The sequence below is a fragment of the Saccopteryx bilineata genome, chromosome 2, assembly GCF_036850765.1.
Source record: "Saccopteryx bilineata isolate mSacBil1 chromosome 2, mSacBil1_pri_phased_curated, whole genome shotgun sequence".
Lineage (NCBI taxonomy): Eukaryota > Metazoa > Chordata > Mammalia > Chiroptera > Emballonuridae > Saccopteryx > Saccopteryx bilineata.
In genome coordinates this window covers 292,440,984-292,458,567 of record NC_089491.1, presented here as the reverse complement: position 1 = coordinate 292,458,567, position 17,584 = coordinate 292,440,984, and the positions used below count along the sequence as shown (strand labels likewise).

General features: G+C 40.9%; 1 protein-coding gene across 1 annotated transcript in view; it reads left to right on the top strand.

Annotated features, from left to right (window-relative positions):
• The first annotated feature begins 329 nt into the window (after positions 1-329).
• NIBAN1 (niban apoptosis regulator 1) overlaps positions 330-17,584 on the top strand; it is a 147,622-nt gene continuing 130,367 nt past the window's right edge. The window contains exon 1 of the mRNA XM_066261330.1: positions 330-928. Within this exon, the coding sequence (XP_066117427.1) occupies positions 874-928 (55 nt within the window). The 5' untranslated portion in view covers positions 330-873. The remainder of the gene's footprint in view (positions 929-17,584) is intronic.

Here is a 17,584-nt window from a genome sequence, read left to right as displayed (position 1 = left end):
ACTGAACCTAAGGGTGTTCAGTTCTTCTGAACTGAAAACAGACTGATCAAGCCTTAGGAAGTCTCAGAGCTGGGAGCATATTGTAGGACCCGGTCCTGGGTTTTCCCTAAGTGTTTTAATTTTACTTTATTTTTCCCCCTTCATTCTCCACTCCCTGCTTGGCCCAACGTCTTGCCTGCAGGAAGGTACAGTTACCCTTGGTTCTCGAAATTCAGCAGGTGTCACAGTTTCCAGGAGAGCCTGTGAAAACACAGGCTGCTGGACCCCACTCCCAGAGTTTCTATTATATTTGGGGCCGTGTGTGTGTGTGTGTGTGTGTGTGTGTGTGTGTGTGTGTGTGTTGTAGATGGGAGCCGAGATTTTGCATTTCTAACAAGTTCTTAGGTGATGCTTGAGAAGAACTCTTGCTTCTGGTACAAGAGGATGTGCAAAGCAATGGAATCTAGAACTCCACCTGGTGGGATGTGAATGGGGAAGGTGCCAGCCTGCAGATGTTTCCAGTCACCACGGAAATGGTGCATTTACCCCAGGGTGTTTCTCGGCTGCTCTAAACCACTGAGAACAAGAAGCAGTGGCCAGGGAAGAGAAGGATCGGGAAGTCCTTCGCGACTAGATATCCCCTCGAGCTGAGCAGAGAAGCGAGGGCGGGAAGACTGGCCAGGGCCAGCCCACAGCTCCACGGAGGGCGCGGGCCCGGAGGAGGCGTCCCAGAAGGCGGCGCCTCTCGGAGGAAGTTGGCCCTTTAACTGCACAGCCCCACTGCCCGTCGCATCAGCCTGCAGGAGGTAGCAGCAGGCGCCCGTCGGAGCCGTCAGTGCCGCAGGGGTGCGCGCCGGGCCACATCCGCGCTCAGCATCTGAGCGCCCCGCAGCCATGGGCGCCTCGGCCTCCAGCCAGCTGGACGAGGGCAAGTGCGCCTACATCCGAGGTACACTGCCCCGGGGACCCTTGGGACAGTCGGGCCGCCGGGACACTGGTCGCAGACGGGGCGTCCCGAGCGAGTGCTCGCAGAGGCTCCCGCTTCCACGCCTGGCTCTCCACCTGCTAGCGTGAGGGTCTCCGAGTGCCATCCCGCGCGGCGCAGCTGGTCTGCGCCCTCCCGCTTGGGAGGCGCCGGGATGCTTGGGGAAGCGCCGTGTGCGGCTGGGAGAGGCAGGTGCAGGCTGCTGGGTGGGGCGCGACCTCCTTTCCAGGTCTGGTCTGTCCCCCGCCCAGAAATACCTGGCCTTCCCCTCCCTGGACCTTGTGATTCTGAGCTGTTACTGAACTTGCCGCAGGGAACCGCGGGGATATCCCTCCTGTCTAGAGATTTCCCTGGGGATTCCCGGCCTTTGGAGCAGAATTTCCCTCCTGGTCTTGCTGGCCTGCTTGTGTAAAACATGGCTTTGGCCACATCTCTTGACCTTCAGTGTGTCACTTGGGAGGGTAATTTCATCAGAGGCAAAAAGAACAATGCCATTACCTCTCAGGTTGTAGGGTTCCCTTTCCTGCCCAGAGAAAGGGGGAAGCAAAAGAGGAACACTAGCGTATTTTGTAACTGTTGCTAAAGTCATAGATAGGGAGAAAGTCATTTGGAGAGACTTTCAGAAATATGGTGACTCAGAAAAGAGTGTGAGGCAGAAGAAGAAGAAGCAAAAAATACCAAACTGAAGTGAAACGGCAGGAAATCGTGACTCTTTACCTCCTGGGTGTGTTTGACCTCCCTGTCTTCCCTCCCCACCACCTTGCCCACAACCACTACCTAACGTTTGGTTATCTTGTGAATTTAGTGTTGCTCTGGCTTTAGAAATACCTTCTTCTTAACTAAGCATGAGACTCTAGCATGAAACTCTGATTCTGTAAAGAAATGGTTAAGTCCTTTCTGATACCTCTTTCTGGCCCCCGAATCTTTTTCTAAGAAGAACATATTTATTTAGTGTTCTTATTGCATGTTTGGTTTTAGCCACCACAACATTTAAATCCATTTGAAAAGGATGTCAGATCAGGGCACTTGAGTGCAGTGTAATTGATTCTGCAGATTCCGGCTCTGGTGTTTTGGAACTAGGAGGTCATCGACAACACATAATGTCAGGGGATAAACGTGCTCAAGTATCCCTTCGCTGTTGTTTATTTTAAATGGGAAAAATATGGATGACTTATTTATATTAGTGAAAGAGCTAAGCTAAGCTGGCCTTAGTCTTACACATTTGGCTATAGGCTTGGTGATTTCACCAGTGTGCAGGGGAGTGAAAGAACAATGTGCTAGAACACAGGGAGAAGGGGCTTGCATTGAGTTATTAGCAAAACATGTTTATAGCCTCTTATTTTATAAGACTTCATCTCACCGAAAGGCTTGGAAGCATCTAACATTGAAGCATGGCCATCTACAGTAGTCACTGGAAGTCCAGCAATGACAGGGATTCCTCAACCACTGTTGATGCAAACATTGTACTCCTGTGATAAGAAGATATATTACCTCTGTTATTCTGAAATTAGTTTATTACATATAAGACAGCTAGCTCCCAGGAAGGACTTGTGTGACAGTCACTCCATGCTCTAGTCTTATTCAGTTGTACCTTCTCATTCTTTGTTTAGGAAGGCACTTTCCAGGTGTGTAGGAACAGAGGGAAGAGAAGCGTTAATGTTAGAATACCTCCAGAGAAAATGAGACGTTGCCTCATTTGAGCAGGCAAGTCTTGCCAAAGAAGAGAAATATGTTGGAAAAATGCATGGTGTTGTGAATTGCTGGTGCATGAGCATATAAAGGTCACAGGGCTGTGATTTCCTGATGGCTTTGAAGCCTCAGATCCCTGAAAAAATAAAACACCCACAACCCTATCTTCACCACTTTGCCCATCCCTTAGCCCATAAACTTCTTAAGCTTTGATTTAATTGTAAGCAGAATGATTGAAAGTATGACAGTAAACTTTAAGTACAATTTTATGACCCGTTTCTCATAAAGTAGCTGCCAGAGAAATAGTATAGATTTGAAAGCTCTGTTGCTAAGACAATAACTTTCTTTCAAGCTTGATAAACTTGCTAACATATGGAGAATAACGAGTTAGTATATTTGGAGTGAGGTTTGTTAACTTAATCTTGTTTTAGAAGCAGCTGTCTGAATTCAGCATTTAGTTTTAGAGGAATCATTGAACAGCTGCCATCGGGTTTGTGGGCCTCAAAACTTTGTCTTAATAGTGATCTTTGTCACATGTCTGTTCTGAAAGTACATTATTTCTTAGGGTTTAGTAAATCTCTAGGCTAAGGGGTAGCAGAAGTGTTAAGGACTTACGTCATTTCTAAAGACGTTAGTTTTGAAAATTACTTCCACACTCATGTTTCTTACAACAACAACAAAAATTTTTAGGATTGTTTCCAGAAGACTTTCAGTAATTTTCCTTGACAAAATATTTCTATTAGTACATAAAGGACCAACTTGTAATCACATGGGCAGTGTCATCAGCTAGCTTTCAGCAATGACCTAAAAGTGTCTTCCTTTAATGAGAAAGAAAGCTCATGTGATCTAGGTATCAGTAGCCAGTTTAGGACACTTTTCTCTTTTTATGCCTCATTTCTTTTTGCTTTTTAAACTTTTGGTATGCCTAAAAGTGAACGGTAGCTTCAAAAACACAATGTTTTCCAGTTTAAGCAATATTTTTTCCTTTTAAAAATTACCGTTGAGCCCTGGCCGGTTGGCTCAGCGGTAGAGCGTCGGCCTAGCGTGCGGAGGACCAGGGTTCGATTCCCGGCCAGGGCACACAGGAGAAGCGCCCATTTGCTTCTCCAACCCTCTGCCGCGCTTTCCTCTCTGTCTCTCTCTTCCCCTCCCGCAGCCAAGGCTCCATTGGAGCAAGGATGGCCCGGGCGCTGGGGATGGCTCTGTGGCCTCTGTCTCAGGCGCTAGAGTAGCTCTGGTCGCAATATGGCGACGACCAGGATGGGCAGAGCATCGCCCCCTGGTGGGCAGAGCGTCGCCCCTGGTGGGCGTGCCGGGTGGATCCCGGTCGGGCGCATGCGGGAGTCTGTCTGACTGTCTCTCCCTGTTTCCAGCTTCAGAAAAATGGAAAAAAAAAAAAAAAAAAAATTACCGTTGAATTGCTAATCGATCCTTAAAAACACAAACAAACCCTAAAAACTCTCCCACATAGGTCCTATGGAGGGTCAGAAAAGTACTGGAAAGTCAGTGCTGCAGCTGAGAACTGTGCGGTACCCAGGTCCAGGGTAGGGGCTACTGCACAATTCTAGGCCTGGTAGCAGCAAACCAGCAGTTAGGAAAACTGTTCTTTTCCTAGACTTCCCATTGCATAGTCAGTCACACTTAACCTGTAAAGGGCCCATTGACTTCCTCTGAAATGCTTATCAGCGATCTGATGCTTCAAAGTCAGAAATGAGTTTCAGCTTTAAACTCATTTCAGTTTAAAATACATGTGTACTTGTCCCAGGGGAATTTGCTCAAATTTATACCGTAAGGGTTACCTTAGGTGGCTGTGTAAGAAACTTATGCCGATGACAGTGTCTAGAGTGAAGGCTCCATAGACCAGGTGAGGGAAAGGTAGGAGAGCTGTACACATTTACAGGCTTCTCAGTCTAGACGTGTAGCACCAGTTCACACATTTGGTTATGCTTTAGCGACACTTTGTTGGTAAGAGATGGGCATAAAACTCGGTCTGATTTGTCTCGATAGTTATGACAAGGTTATCTTAGAGTCCAGTTTATCTGGTTGGTAATGGCAGTAGGAAGTGGGTATAGATTATACCATCAGTATTTGCCTCAGTCCCTAATTTGTATAAATAAATAGATTCTCCTAAGAAATGAAGAATTGCAGCTCCCCAGGAGGGACTATCAGGGATGGGAGAAAGAAGGAGAGGACTCAGTATAAATAACACACAAATATGTATTGATCACATTAAATTTTAAGAAAATGCCGAACTACTGATGAAGCTAGTAGGGGTTGTAAATGAGGGAAACAATTGCAGACTAGGTATTTCTAGTGGCAATAATTACTTTCTACCACCTTGAGCTTTTGTGAATGGAAACCAAGACTATTTGGGAATTTAGTGTGAATTGAGAATTTCTTAGATTGCACAAACAGAAAGACACAAAACTGAGGCGAATGAACATTTTTTTCCCCTATACTTGTAGAAGAAGCGGTGACCTTCCTTCTTGGGTCCCCATTCATGCTGTGATGAGCTCAAAGAGTACAGACATTCAATCAAGCTCTGCTCTTGATGATAAACACTTCTTTTTTTCCTGTGAGCCTCAGCTGCAAGAAGACCACATTACCAAGGGTGATTTAGTATTATTGTACATCCTAACATGACAATAGTGATTTTAATGTTTTTTATTTTTGTTTCCTTTTGCTGTAGCCTACTGAACTGATTGTAGTTTCACTCTTGTAATCTTTGGGAAGGTCTGAATTAGGTTTCCAGATAGAAAGTGCAAAATCAGGAGCTCAATTTGTAACAGTAGTCAGTAGTTTCTTTTTTTTTTTTCTTTTTTTTTCTTAAGTGAGAAGCAGGGAGGCAGAGAGATAGACTCCCACATGTGTCCAGACTAGGATCCACCCGGCAAGCCCCTTACCGCAATGCTCTGCCCATCTGGGGCTGTTGCTCTGTTGCTTGGCAACTGAACTATTTTAGTTCCTGAGGCAAGGCCATGAAGCCATCCTCAGCGCCTGGGGCCAACTTGCTCCAACCAAGCCTGCGGGAGAGGAAAAGAGAGGGAGAGAAGGGTAAGGGGGAGGGGTGGAGAAGCAGATGGGCGCTTCTCCTGTGTACCCTGACCGGGAATCGAACCTGGGACCTCCATTCTCTGGGCTGACACTCTACCACTGAGCCAACTGGCCAGGGTCATAACAGTAATTTCTAATATAACTAAAATAAATGTACTGTGAAAGTTTTACAAAGTATGCAGTGTGAATTATGGTGGTGAATTTTAATCTCCCAATCCAAAACTTTACTGTGTTTTTGTCAATGAAGCTAGGTGATAACCATTTAAAGAAAAAAGGTACCTATAACAATTTACATTGTGTAATGGGATCTGAAGTCAGAAGTGAACACAAAAGAATAATGGAAAGGAAAACAAAAGAATAAAAGAACATAATTCATCTGCTACAGTCTGTGTAAAGCATATACTTTAGTAAGTTAGGGCTTGAAGGCTAAAATGCTAACAGTTGCAAACTAAAATACACACCCCCCCCCCACCACCACTACCACCACCACCACCACCACCACCACCACCACCGTCATCACCAAACAAAAGTCCAAATGCAATACAGATTTCCTTCTTTGAAACTGAAAATTCATTAAAAAAAAAGACTAGCAAGTTGCTGCCAATAAGAAAATGCAAGCCAGCTTATAAACATGCCTATATGTATTTTTTGTACTATGTGTTTCTTCTCACTTAGAGGAGAGAGGGAGAGATTTAGAGATGTGAAAGCAATTAATTTAGTTTTTTAAATTGCAAGGTCTAGGACCCAAAGAACTTTATATTTTTATGCTTGATGACATTTGGATGTTGATGTCTTTTGGATTAGATTAAATTAATAATTTTTACTCAGAGCCCTGAAGCGATTTAGAAGAATTCCATCGTCTGAAGGAATTTTGGAAGAAGAGTAAATGTCTCTATGCCAAACCATGTGGATTTTTTTCTTATTCTTTTTAAGAAACCTTTAAAAAAATTAAATATAGGTTTGGAAAACCACACCAAACAAATGCAGAGCTTATTGAATCATTATAAAGCAAATATAATTGTAGCCATTACCCTGGTCAAGAAACGGAAAGAATGTCACTAGTTATCCCAGAGCCCTTGGGGTGGTTTGTCCCAATCCTAGACCTTCTGTCTCTCCCCAAATAACCACTGTTTTCAGTTATCTATTACTGCCCAGCAAGCTCCCCCAAAAGATAATGGCTCTTAAAACAACGATTTGATTTGCTCACAATTCTGCTACCTGCCCTAGGTTCAGCTGGGCAGTTTTGTGTCTTATATTTCCTGGTGGTCATTCCTGTGGCTGCTTTCTGCTGGCAGATTGGATGGTGGCTGGCCTCAACTTGGAAGACTTTCTGTGTTTCCAGGCGGCCTTTTTTTTTTTTACCTGATCTCGCCAGTAAGATAGTGGACTTTTAAAATGGAAGGTCAGGCTTTGCAAAAGTACAAAAGCTTCTTATATTTTAGTCCTGAAAGGCCACAGCGTTACTTGCTATATTCTGTTGATAAATCAATCCTGGGGCCAGCCCAGACTCAAGAAGAGGGACTCCACAAAGTCATAGATACCATGAGTTATGGTTCATTGCAGGTGACCACTGGAACAGACTGCCACACCACTCACTCATCCTAGATTTTATAGTAAGAACATCCTTGTATTTCCCTATGGTTTTATATCTCAACAATGCATTTTTAAGTTTAGTCTTGCCCACTTAAAAAATATCCATTTTACATTTCTTTTCATTTACAATTTTCCCCTACATCTCTCTCTCTCTTTTTTTTAATGTTTATTTTATTGATATTTAGAGAGAAAGAGGAAGGGAGAGAGAGAAAGAGAGAGACAGGAACAGCTTGGATCAAACCAGCAACCTTTGTGCTTGGGGATGATGATGCTCCAACCAACGGAGCTGTCGGGCCAGGGCCCCTACACCTCGTCTTTGACTTGCAAATGATCTGTTGAAGGGTCTGGGCTATTTGCTATATCATGTTGCCCACAGTCTGGAATTCGCTAATGGTGCAAGTTTCTCCTGAGTTTTCTACAAACTGACAGAGGGACAGTGATACTTGATCAGACTTTCCATCAGTGGTTTTGTGAAGACTGTAGTCTGTCCTGTGTCCTTCATTGGAGGCACATACAGCTGGTTGTCTCTCTGTGATGTTAGCAGCCATTGATGCTCATTGCCAGGGCCCATTCATTCCCTCAGGGTTTAATGTATGGTGTCATGCTAAGTATATCGTTTTATTTTCATTTATTAGCTGGACTAATTCTATAGAATGATACTTTCCTTAACTACTATTTGGTTCCTTCGTATTATAGTTCATATAGGAAAGGCAGGATTGAAACTTTATTCGTTCCTTTTATTTACCACTTTTCAAGATAATTTATTGGTTTCCTGTCATCCCCTAAAGGTGACCAGCTAACTTTAAAAATATCATTATGAATTCACGAATTCCATTGTAATTCTTATCCTTACTGAAGCTCAAATTTTCTATTGGCAATGAAAAACTCATCAAATTGGCTTCTGAGTCCTTTGGAAAGAACCCTAATAGTATTGGATTGCTTCCTTGCCATCTGGTAGGTCAGGTGTTTTCTAGGCTTGTCTTGTTTATTTCCTACCCTATACCTGGAAGGAACAATATCTATAAGAGAGAAATGGTATTTTAAGATGACAGTTTGGGCTTGAGGAGGCTCATTGCCATGACTGGGTTGACCATTGTTTCTGGACCTTTTTAATGAACAAAACTAGGAAGAAGTGTATATTTCCTACATTATGTTTATATCTCATTTTTCTTGGTTCTCAAAGCACAAAATGATAAAATTAAATATCCTCCAATTCTCCTTTGCTTTAACTCACCTAATATTATACAAGTCTCAGACAATAACCTGAATACAACCATTAATTTTGATTGTAGAAAACTAGTAAACAAATTATTTTAAGAATGAGTAATAGAATTTTTGTATATGCTAGTCCCATTCTCCTCCAATTTTGTTTTAAGATTCTATTATGTCATAGAATATAACTAATAAATTATATTTTTTCTTACTCTTTTTTTAGAAGTATTATTTAATGCATCAATCCTTATGCTGATAACTCTGACATTTGAGGCTCAGTATCTGATAGATTACGTGAGAAGAGCTCATGGGAACATAGGGAAATATAAAGATGGACTAATTGAGTGGTTCAGAGATATCACCAAATATTAGCTTATTTTTATCTTTCTACTCTTGAGGGATAGCTCTCCTTATTGTTAAAGATGACTCAAAGGGTCACAGTTCTTAGGTAAAACAATGTCTCAGAGGCTGAAAAGAGGACTATCTCTCCTTTGAGTCTCTTTATGAGAACAAACCTTCCTCAGATGCCTTACTAGTAGACTCCCACTGATCAGAATTGGGTCACACATTCCTTTCTCAGCCTCCACTGGAAAAATCATGGAATTATCATGATTTGATTAGACCAGTGGTAGTCAACCTGGTCCCTACCACCCACTAGTGGGCATCCCAGCTTTCATGGTGGGCAGTAGCGGAGCAACCAAAGTATAAATAAAATGATAGATTTAACTATAGTAAGCTGTTTTATAAAGATTTATTCTGCCAAACTTAGCAAAAATCCAACATAAAGTACTTGGTAAATAATTATTATTATATGCTTTAACTTGCTGCAACTCTGCTATATAAATTTTATAAAGTAAAGTTACTTCCCTACCTTATAAATCATTATTACTGTGGAACCGGTGGGCAGTTAGAAAATTTTACTACTAACAGAGATACAAAAGTGGGCGGTAGGTATAAAAAGGTTGACTACCCCTGGGTTAGACTGATCTAGATGTACTCCTGGGCTGGGCCTAAGGGCAGGCTTTTCTGAAGCACATGGCTGTACAGAGGATCCTGGATACCTATCTGAACAAATCAGGTTCAATTAGCAAGGAAGAAGCCTGAATAGCTATTACGTAAGTAACCAACGTTGCAAGTTTTGTATGAAGGGAATCAAATGGGTACTGAGACAGAGAAAGTATACTTAACTAATAGTGTTCAAGAAGATGATGAGTTGCTATTCATGTGAAGGACCCGGGGAAGAATATTTTGAGTCGAGGAAACAGCATGTAGAAGGGGAAGGAGGAGATTGAACTTGAAAGGACTGAAGGAAGGGAGGTATGGCTAGAGTGTAGTGAGCAAGAGAAAGAGAGTTTCATGGGAGGGGATCCTCATAGCACAATTACTGGCAGATATATGAGATGATATGTTTATTTGTTGAATTGTTATTGTCTGCCTCCCACCACTAGGATGTAAGCTCTGTGAAAGCAGTCTTGATTCATTGCTATGTTCTCAGTAGATAGATCAGTATCTGGTACATGGTTTGTTATCAATAGATATTTGACTAATAAGTGAATGAAAGGAGAAAAAATTTAAAAACTATAATGAATATTCTAAAATATGGGAAGTATTGGGTTTGTAAAACAAGTTCATGCATTATTCCATACGTAAGTGGGACATAAAAGTGAGACTAAGAGACATTGATAAGAGTGTGGTTACTGGGGGAGGGGGGAGAGGGAGAGGGAAGGGGGGAGGGGGAGGGGCACAAAGAAAACTAGATAGAAGGTGACCGAGGACAATCTGACTTTGGGTGATGGGTATGCAACATAATTGAACGACAAGATAACCTGGACATGTTATCTTTGAATATATGTATCCTGATTTATCGATGTCGCCCCATTAAAAAAATAAAATTATTAAAAAATTAAAAAAAAAAAAACAAGTTCAGGATGCTATGAAGAAATGACAATAGGTCCTGGCCGGTTGGCTCAGCGGTAGAGCGTCAGCCTGGCGTGCGGGGGACCCGGGTTTGATTCCCGGCCAGGGCACATAGGAGAGGTGCCCATTTGCTTCTCCACCCCCCCTCCTTCCTCTCTGTCTCTCTCTTCCCCTCCCGCAGCCAAGGCTCCATTGGAGCAAAGATGGCCTGGGCGCTGGGGATGGCTCCTTGGCCTCTGCCCCAGGCGCTAGAGTGGCTCTGGTCGCGGCAGAGCAACACCCCGGAGGGGCAGAGCATCGCCCCTGGTGGGCGTGCCAGGTGGATCCCGGTCGGGCGCATGCGGGAGTCTGACTGTCTCTCCCCGTTTCCAGCTTCAGAGAAATACAAAAAAAAGAAAAGAAAAAAGAAAAAAAAAAAAAAAGAAATGACAATAATATAATAAGAAATAGCTCTTGGAAATTAAAAAAATCTAATGATAAAAATTTTATACAACCCACTTGTTGCTTTGGAAACTAAAGTTAAGGAAATCTTGCAGAGAATAGAACAAAAAGACCAAAAGATAGAAGATAGAAGAGGCAATATTAAAAGCAATTAAGGGTCAATCTAAAAATTTCAATGTCTGACTCACAGAAGTCCCAGAAAACAGAGAACAAAGAAAATAAAGGGGAGAAAATGATCAAAAAATAATACAAAACCTTTTCTTGAACAGCAGATGTCTGTTTCTGGTTCTATAGAGCCAGATAATTCCTGGCACTCATGCAGAGCTGAGCCTAGTTCATGTTCCCGTCATCCAAAACAGAAAGACCTTGTCATACACAGGGCTTGTATAGAGTCCTCAGCAGTAGTGAGCCCTTGACTTTAAGATTGCTCTGGACCTACTGTAAAAAAAAAAAAAAAAAAAAAAAAAGTAAAAGTGAGCCTCTGAAAGACCAAACTGACCATAAATAACTTATCTTCATGTCTGAACAAAGTCTAATTACTCTTTATATGAATACAACAAAATACAAATCAACAATGTAAAATTCGTAATATCCATTGTCCAATAAAAACTTACTAGTCAAATGAAGAAGCAGGAAAATTTCCATAACTTTAAGGGAAAGTATCCATCAATAGAAACAGACAGGAATTACAGAGATGATGAAAACAGCAGACTAGGAAGTTAAGACAGCTTTCATAAATATGTCCCATATGCTAAAGAGGAAAACATGAACACACGAGGAGAGACATGGAAGATATGAAAAATAGTTCTTGTCTCCAGTACTTCGGAAAGAGCAATGTGACTACTGTACTGTTGAAGTCTGTTGGAACATCTGTTGGAGAATGTAGCTGTTCTGCCCATTACCAATATTCTCAATAGATCAGGGAGAGGAGCAGAGCAGATCTATGTGTGGAATGGCTGACATGTGCTGGTCTGGGGCCAGGACAAATGAGCAGGATCAACTTAGAAGGAAAACTGTGGCTGTTCTTTCAAAAAGGACATTGGTGATAATGGTCATGTGCCATTATCTTTGGGGCTCACACAAGACAAGTGATAATTTTTGTGATTAGCTCAATCAAAAGAATTCAGAGGTTTTCCTCAATTTGAATTGAACACTTTTTTTTTTTTAAAAAAGAGATTTCCTGTGTAAGTCATGCTGAATGAGTTAAATAGATATGTCTGGATAATTGCCTGAACAAAACAGACACAGGCTTGGAGTTAGATTAAGATAAATTTTATTAGCAACAATAGAAAAATGTGTAATATGTGGAATATAAATATCTAAAATGGTTTCGTTGGAGAGGATTACGTTAGTAACATTTATTGAAATGTACTGTTTAAACTTAAAGTAAATAAGAATTTTAGCATGTGACTAAGACCTAAGAGGATGACTATCAACTGGAATGTCAATTCTGATTTTTTAAAATCTTTTTATTTATTTAAAAATTTTTTTCAATTACAATTTACATTCCATATTATTTTCTATTAGTTTCAGGTTTACAGCACAGTGGTTAGACAATCACATACTTTACAAAGTGGTCCCCCGATATTTCCAGTACCCACCTGGCACCATGCATATTTATTATGATATTATTGACTATATATGCTATACTGTACTTTTCATGGGATGTCAATTTAAAAAATTTATTGTTGATTTAAGAGAGAGAAAGATTGATTTGCTGTTCTATTTATTTATGCATTCATTGATTGATTCTTATATGTGCCCTGACTGATGGTTGAACCCACAACCTTTGCATAGCAAGACGATTCTCAAACCAACTGAGCTAACCCAACCAGGGCTTGAGATATCAATTCTTAATAAAATAGGTAGCTACTAGTCTGAGGAATGATGATAATAATGACAGTAAACACTAATACTTAGTGAATGCTTACTATGTGCCAAGAAGTAAATGTCCCAGAGAAAAGTTAACAAGCTATCAAATATTCTTTCAGAATAAGTCTTGTCCACATAGCTTTCTCATTAATGCAGGGGTCAGGAACCTATGGCTTGTGAGCCAGATGTGGCTCTTTTGATGGCTGCATCTGGCTTGCGGACAAATCTTTAATAAAAAATAACAAAAAAATAATAATGTTAATAATATAAAACATTCTCACGTATTACAATCCATTCATTTCCTACTGCTCATGTTCATGGTGCAAGTGGCTGGAGCCAATCACAGCTGTCCTCCGGGACAACACCAAATTTTTATTGGATAATGCATAACATACATGGGTCATTGTATGGCTCTCACAGAATTACATTTTAAAATATGTGGCATTCATGGCTCTCTCAGCCAAAAAGTTCCCTGATCCCTGCTTTAATGGAAAGGATTATCAACTTGGTAGGATTTGAACAGTGACTTATTTACTTTAAGAGCTAAGCCAGTAATTTATCCCTCAGTATAAACCAATGGTAGTCAACCTGGTCCCTACCACCCACTAGTGAGCATTCCAGCTTTCATGGTGGGCAGTAGCGAAGCACCAAAGTATAAATAAAAAGATAGATTTAACTATAGTAAGTTGTTTTATAAAGATTTATCCTGCCAAACTTAGCGAAAATTCGACATAAAGTACTTGATAAGTAATTATTATTATATACTTTAACTTGCTGTAACTCTGCTTTAAAAATTTTATAAACTAAAGTTACTTCCCTACTTTATAAATCACCATTACTGTGGAACCAGTGGGCAGTTAGAAAATTTTACTACTAACAGAGATACAAAAGTGGGCGGTAGGTATAAAAAGGTTGACTACCCCTGGATAAACAAACATTTACTAAACCTTTGATCCTGTTTTTTTTGTTTTTGTTTTTTGTTTTTTTACAGAGACAGAGAGAGAGTCAGAGAGAGGGATAGATAGGGACAGACAGACAGGAACGCAGAGAGAGATGAGAAGCATCAATCATCAGTTTTTTGTTGCAACACCTTAGTTGTTCATTGATTGCTCTCTCATATGTGCCTTGACCATGGATCTTCAGCAGACCGAGTAACCCCTTGCTGGAGCCAGCGACCTTGGGTCCAAGCTGGTGAGCTTTGCTTAAACCAGATGAGCCCGCATTCAAGCTGGCGACCTCGGGGTCTCAAACCTGGGTCCTCCGCATCCCAGTCCAACGCTCTATCCACTGCGCCACCGCCTTGTCAGGCAATCCTGTATCTTAATTCTGAATGATTGGATTTTTGAAGTGAATATTTTTAGTGGATGTGATTATAAATAGCTTAATCTAGAAATTAAAACTAACAAATTAAAATTAAAATGAACAAAATATAATATGGAATTTACAAATAGGTGAAAGCTGGCATAGAGTTTAAAACTTTAAGTACAATGGTAGCTTCAAGTACTTTCTTTGTTATAGAAGAAAATATTCATATTTGTGAGGCAAGGCACAAAAGACCCATAAATGGAGCTCTCAAATTTGAAAAACAGGCATGATCATCTCCTGAGGACCCACTGAATCTGAATCTGGACTCACTGTGATCACTGGGTCTGTTGGCTGGCCACCTTCAGTGTCTCATACGTAAAATGGGGACAAGCTGTAATGCCCAGGGAGATAGAAAGAGCTCTGAAACGAAGATGATATAATTCTCTGATTTCCAAATCCTACTATTACTCCAGTAAATCTGTTTTACTCTCAGAAATGGCATCAGGCCTGCCCAGAATAAATAATTGGCTTTCAGATGCTACCGAATAATACCTATCTCATACATTTGTTCTGCAGACTAATTAATGTTTCAGAGTGTTTAAACACAATGCCTCTGTGGAAGCAATGGCATTATAATTTGTTGGGACACTCTAGGATTGTAATTAGTACTAATTAGATTCCTTTCAGCAGCTTATTGCATTTACAAATTACTGCATCTATGGTACTCTGCTTCATTTATCCCTTATGAAAGAGTCAGGCACAATGGTTTAAATAGAAGCCTTTAGACAATTATTCTCAAGATTCTCTGCATACCCCTCCCATCAAATCAGGAGGACAGTAGCAACACACCTTTCTAGGACTGATCCTGGGGGGAGACCCCCTGTGGTGTGCCAGGAATTAGCTCACGTGGTCTGGCAGGAACTGAGTGTGGGCATCTCATCCTAACTCAGAGTTTGGGTGATATCATATTGGTAGCTTGCAGTCAGCCACAGGTTTTTTTGAGACCCAGTGGACCAGCCCATCACTGGAGTGCCCCTCTCTTTGGGATGGCAGTGAGAAGCAATTGCCAGGGATCTGAAGCCAGTTTCAGTTGTATATTAGAAAGGGCTGGCTACTGGAACTAAAACTCCCCAAATCTCAGTAGCTTGACATGATAATGATTTATGTCTCATTCATTACACAATCTCATGTCATCCTCTGTGGGATAGAGATGGGAGTGGGGTCATTTAGGGACCCAGCCTCTTTCTGTCTTGTGTATTGTGTCAGGAGCCCATTGGCCGTCTGGTGAAACCAATGAATCCCTTCTCAGAATAATATTTTTAAATAAAATAATGTATACACAGGATTACAAAAGAAACTAACTTCATGAAAATATCATTATCAAAATATTTTTAAATCAGTAATGTAATAATATATGTGCTTTGTGCATGCAATGGCAAGGTCTTGTGGCAGGTCTGAAAACTGCTGTCATCTTGATATAATGCTATCCTAAGATATGCAGCAAATGAAATGTGCAGAGAGAGAACATCTGTGATCTCTACTGATGACAGTCACAGGTACTGCTATATACTCTACTGTGGTTTTTGCCTGCACACTTAATTGAAGAAAAAGCTGAATTTGAGTTGGAAGTTAATTCAAAAAAAAAATCATTATTTACCGCCATTTTAGCTTTTGGATCCCCTGAATTCTATCTGCAGATCCCATAAGGGTCCATAGACTCCAGAGCAGGAACCCCTGATCTAGTGCCTCCATTACTCTTAGTGCCACAAAGACCTTAACTGGATACCCTGCATATGTCTGCAGATAAGTGGAGGGACGGTGGCAGATTAGGTGTGAACATTTTATGGACCAGGCCCAGAGGTCCATTTCTGTCTGAGCTTCAAGTTTCTGCGTGACACAGCTTCTTTCTGTATCTGTTTGGCAATTTCCCTCAGAAGTCCTATCCTTTTGTCACTCACCTCTTCCCTTACACTCCCCCAACATGTTGATCCTAATACCTTAACGAGTAGTTTTCCTACTTTCAGTGTATTCTCACTTTGAAGGTAGGCTATATCTTTACAATATCTTCAGGTAAGAAACATTTATGCCTTCTAAACTTGAGCTGTCTAATATGGTAGCCATTAGACACATATGCCCGTTGAACCCTTGAAACATGGCTAGTTCAAATTAAGATATGATGCAAGTGAAAAATAACACAGTGGGTTTTTAAGTCTTGGTACAAAGTAACGAATGTAAGATGCCTCATTAATATTATTTAATAGCAATTACATATTGAAGTGATACTATTTTGGTTCTATTGGTTTAAATAAACGATATTAAAACTAACTTAATCTGTTAAAAATTTCAATGTGCTACAGAAATCTTACGCTCACATCTGTGGCTCACATGATATTTATTTTAGACTCTTGTTTCTGAATAAGCATTTAGAGAAGAGTCACAGAGCTGCACGGGACTTCAGAGAGAAGCATCTAACCCAATCTCTTCATTATAAGCTGTGGGCCACCCTTGTCCACATTGCTGGTAATGACAGGTAGAGGACTGGAATGCAGGTCTCCATACCCTGGTAGAGAGCTCTTTTTATAGACTATGCTCTTTCAAACAAACTAAACCAAACCAAAAATCTCCAAGATTTGAGTTTCCTGTCCAAATGGAATACACTCTAATTCAGAGTTATATGTAAAAATCCTGAGAATGGCAAATTCTTTTTTAAAGCTTATGTATTACGTCATTCAGCCCTAAATGTAAAACTTAATCTAGCTTCCCCTTGGTACTGAAGAATTGCATGCACAGGTGGGTAGACCAACTGGCTCTCTGATGAACCCAGATAAAAGGAGCCCTGGGGTCGTTCTCCTTTGTCCCTGGTCCCCTGCCTTTCTCTCTGTTGAATGTTTAAGCTCATAAAGAAATGCTAAACTATTCTTATCTCGTCTGAAAACAATGGAAACATGTGGCATCCTAGTACTTACCATGACCACCGTTTCTCCCAGCCAGGAAGTGGTAGAGTAGGTAGCAATGAAAATAAATAAATGATGACCTTAATCTTTTTTCTTCCATTTTCTCTTCTTGGCTTCCACTCTGGACTCTATAGCCAGGTTTAAGAGGCTATCTGGGTTCTTTAATGACCTTTTGGTTCCAGAATATTCCTTCCCATGGGATTTTTCCCTCTTGCTCTGTAATGCATCAGTTTTCATAGGATTGCATTTGGGCCTTTGTGTATTTTAATTATATTTAAGATAAGAGTTTAGATTTTTAAAAGCCTTTATCTGGAGAGGCTGTGGAGAAAAAGGAACCCTCATTCACTGTTGGTGGGACTGTAAAGTAGTACAACCATTATGGAGGAAAGTATGGTGGTTCCTCAAAAAACTGCAAATAGAACTACCTTATGACCCAGCAATCCCTCTACTGGGTATATACCCCAAAACCTCAGAAACATTGATACGTAAAGACACATGTAGCCCCATGTTCATTGCAGCACTGTTCACAGTGGCCAAGACATGGAAACAACCAAAAAGCCCTTCAATAGAAGACTGGATAAAG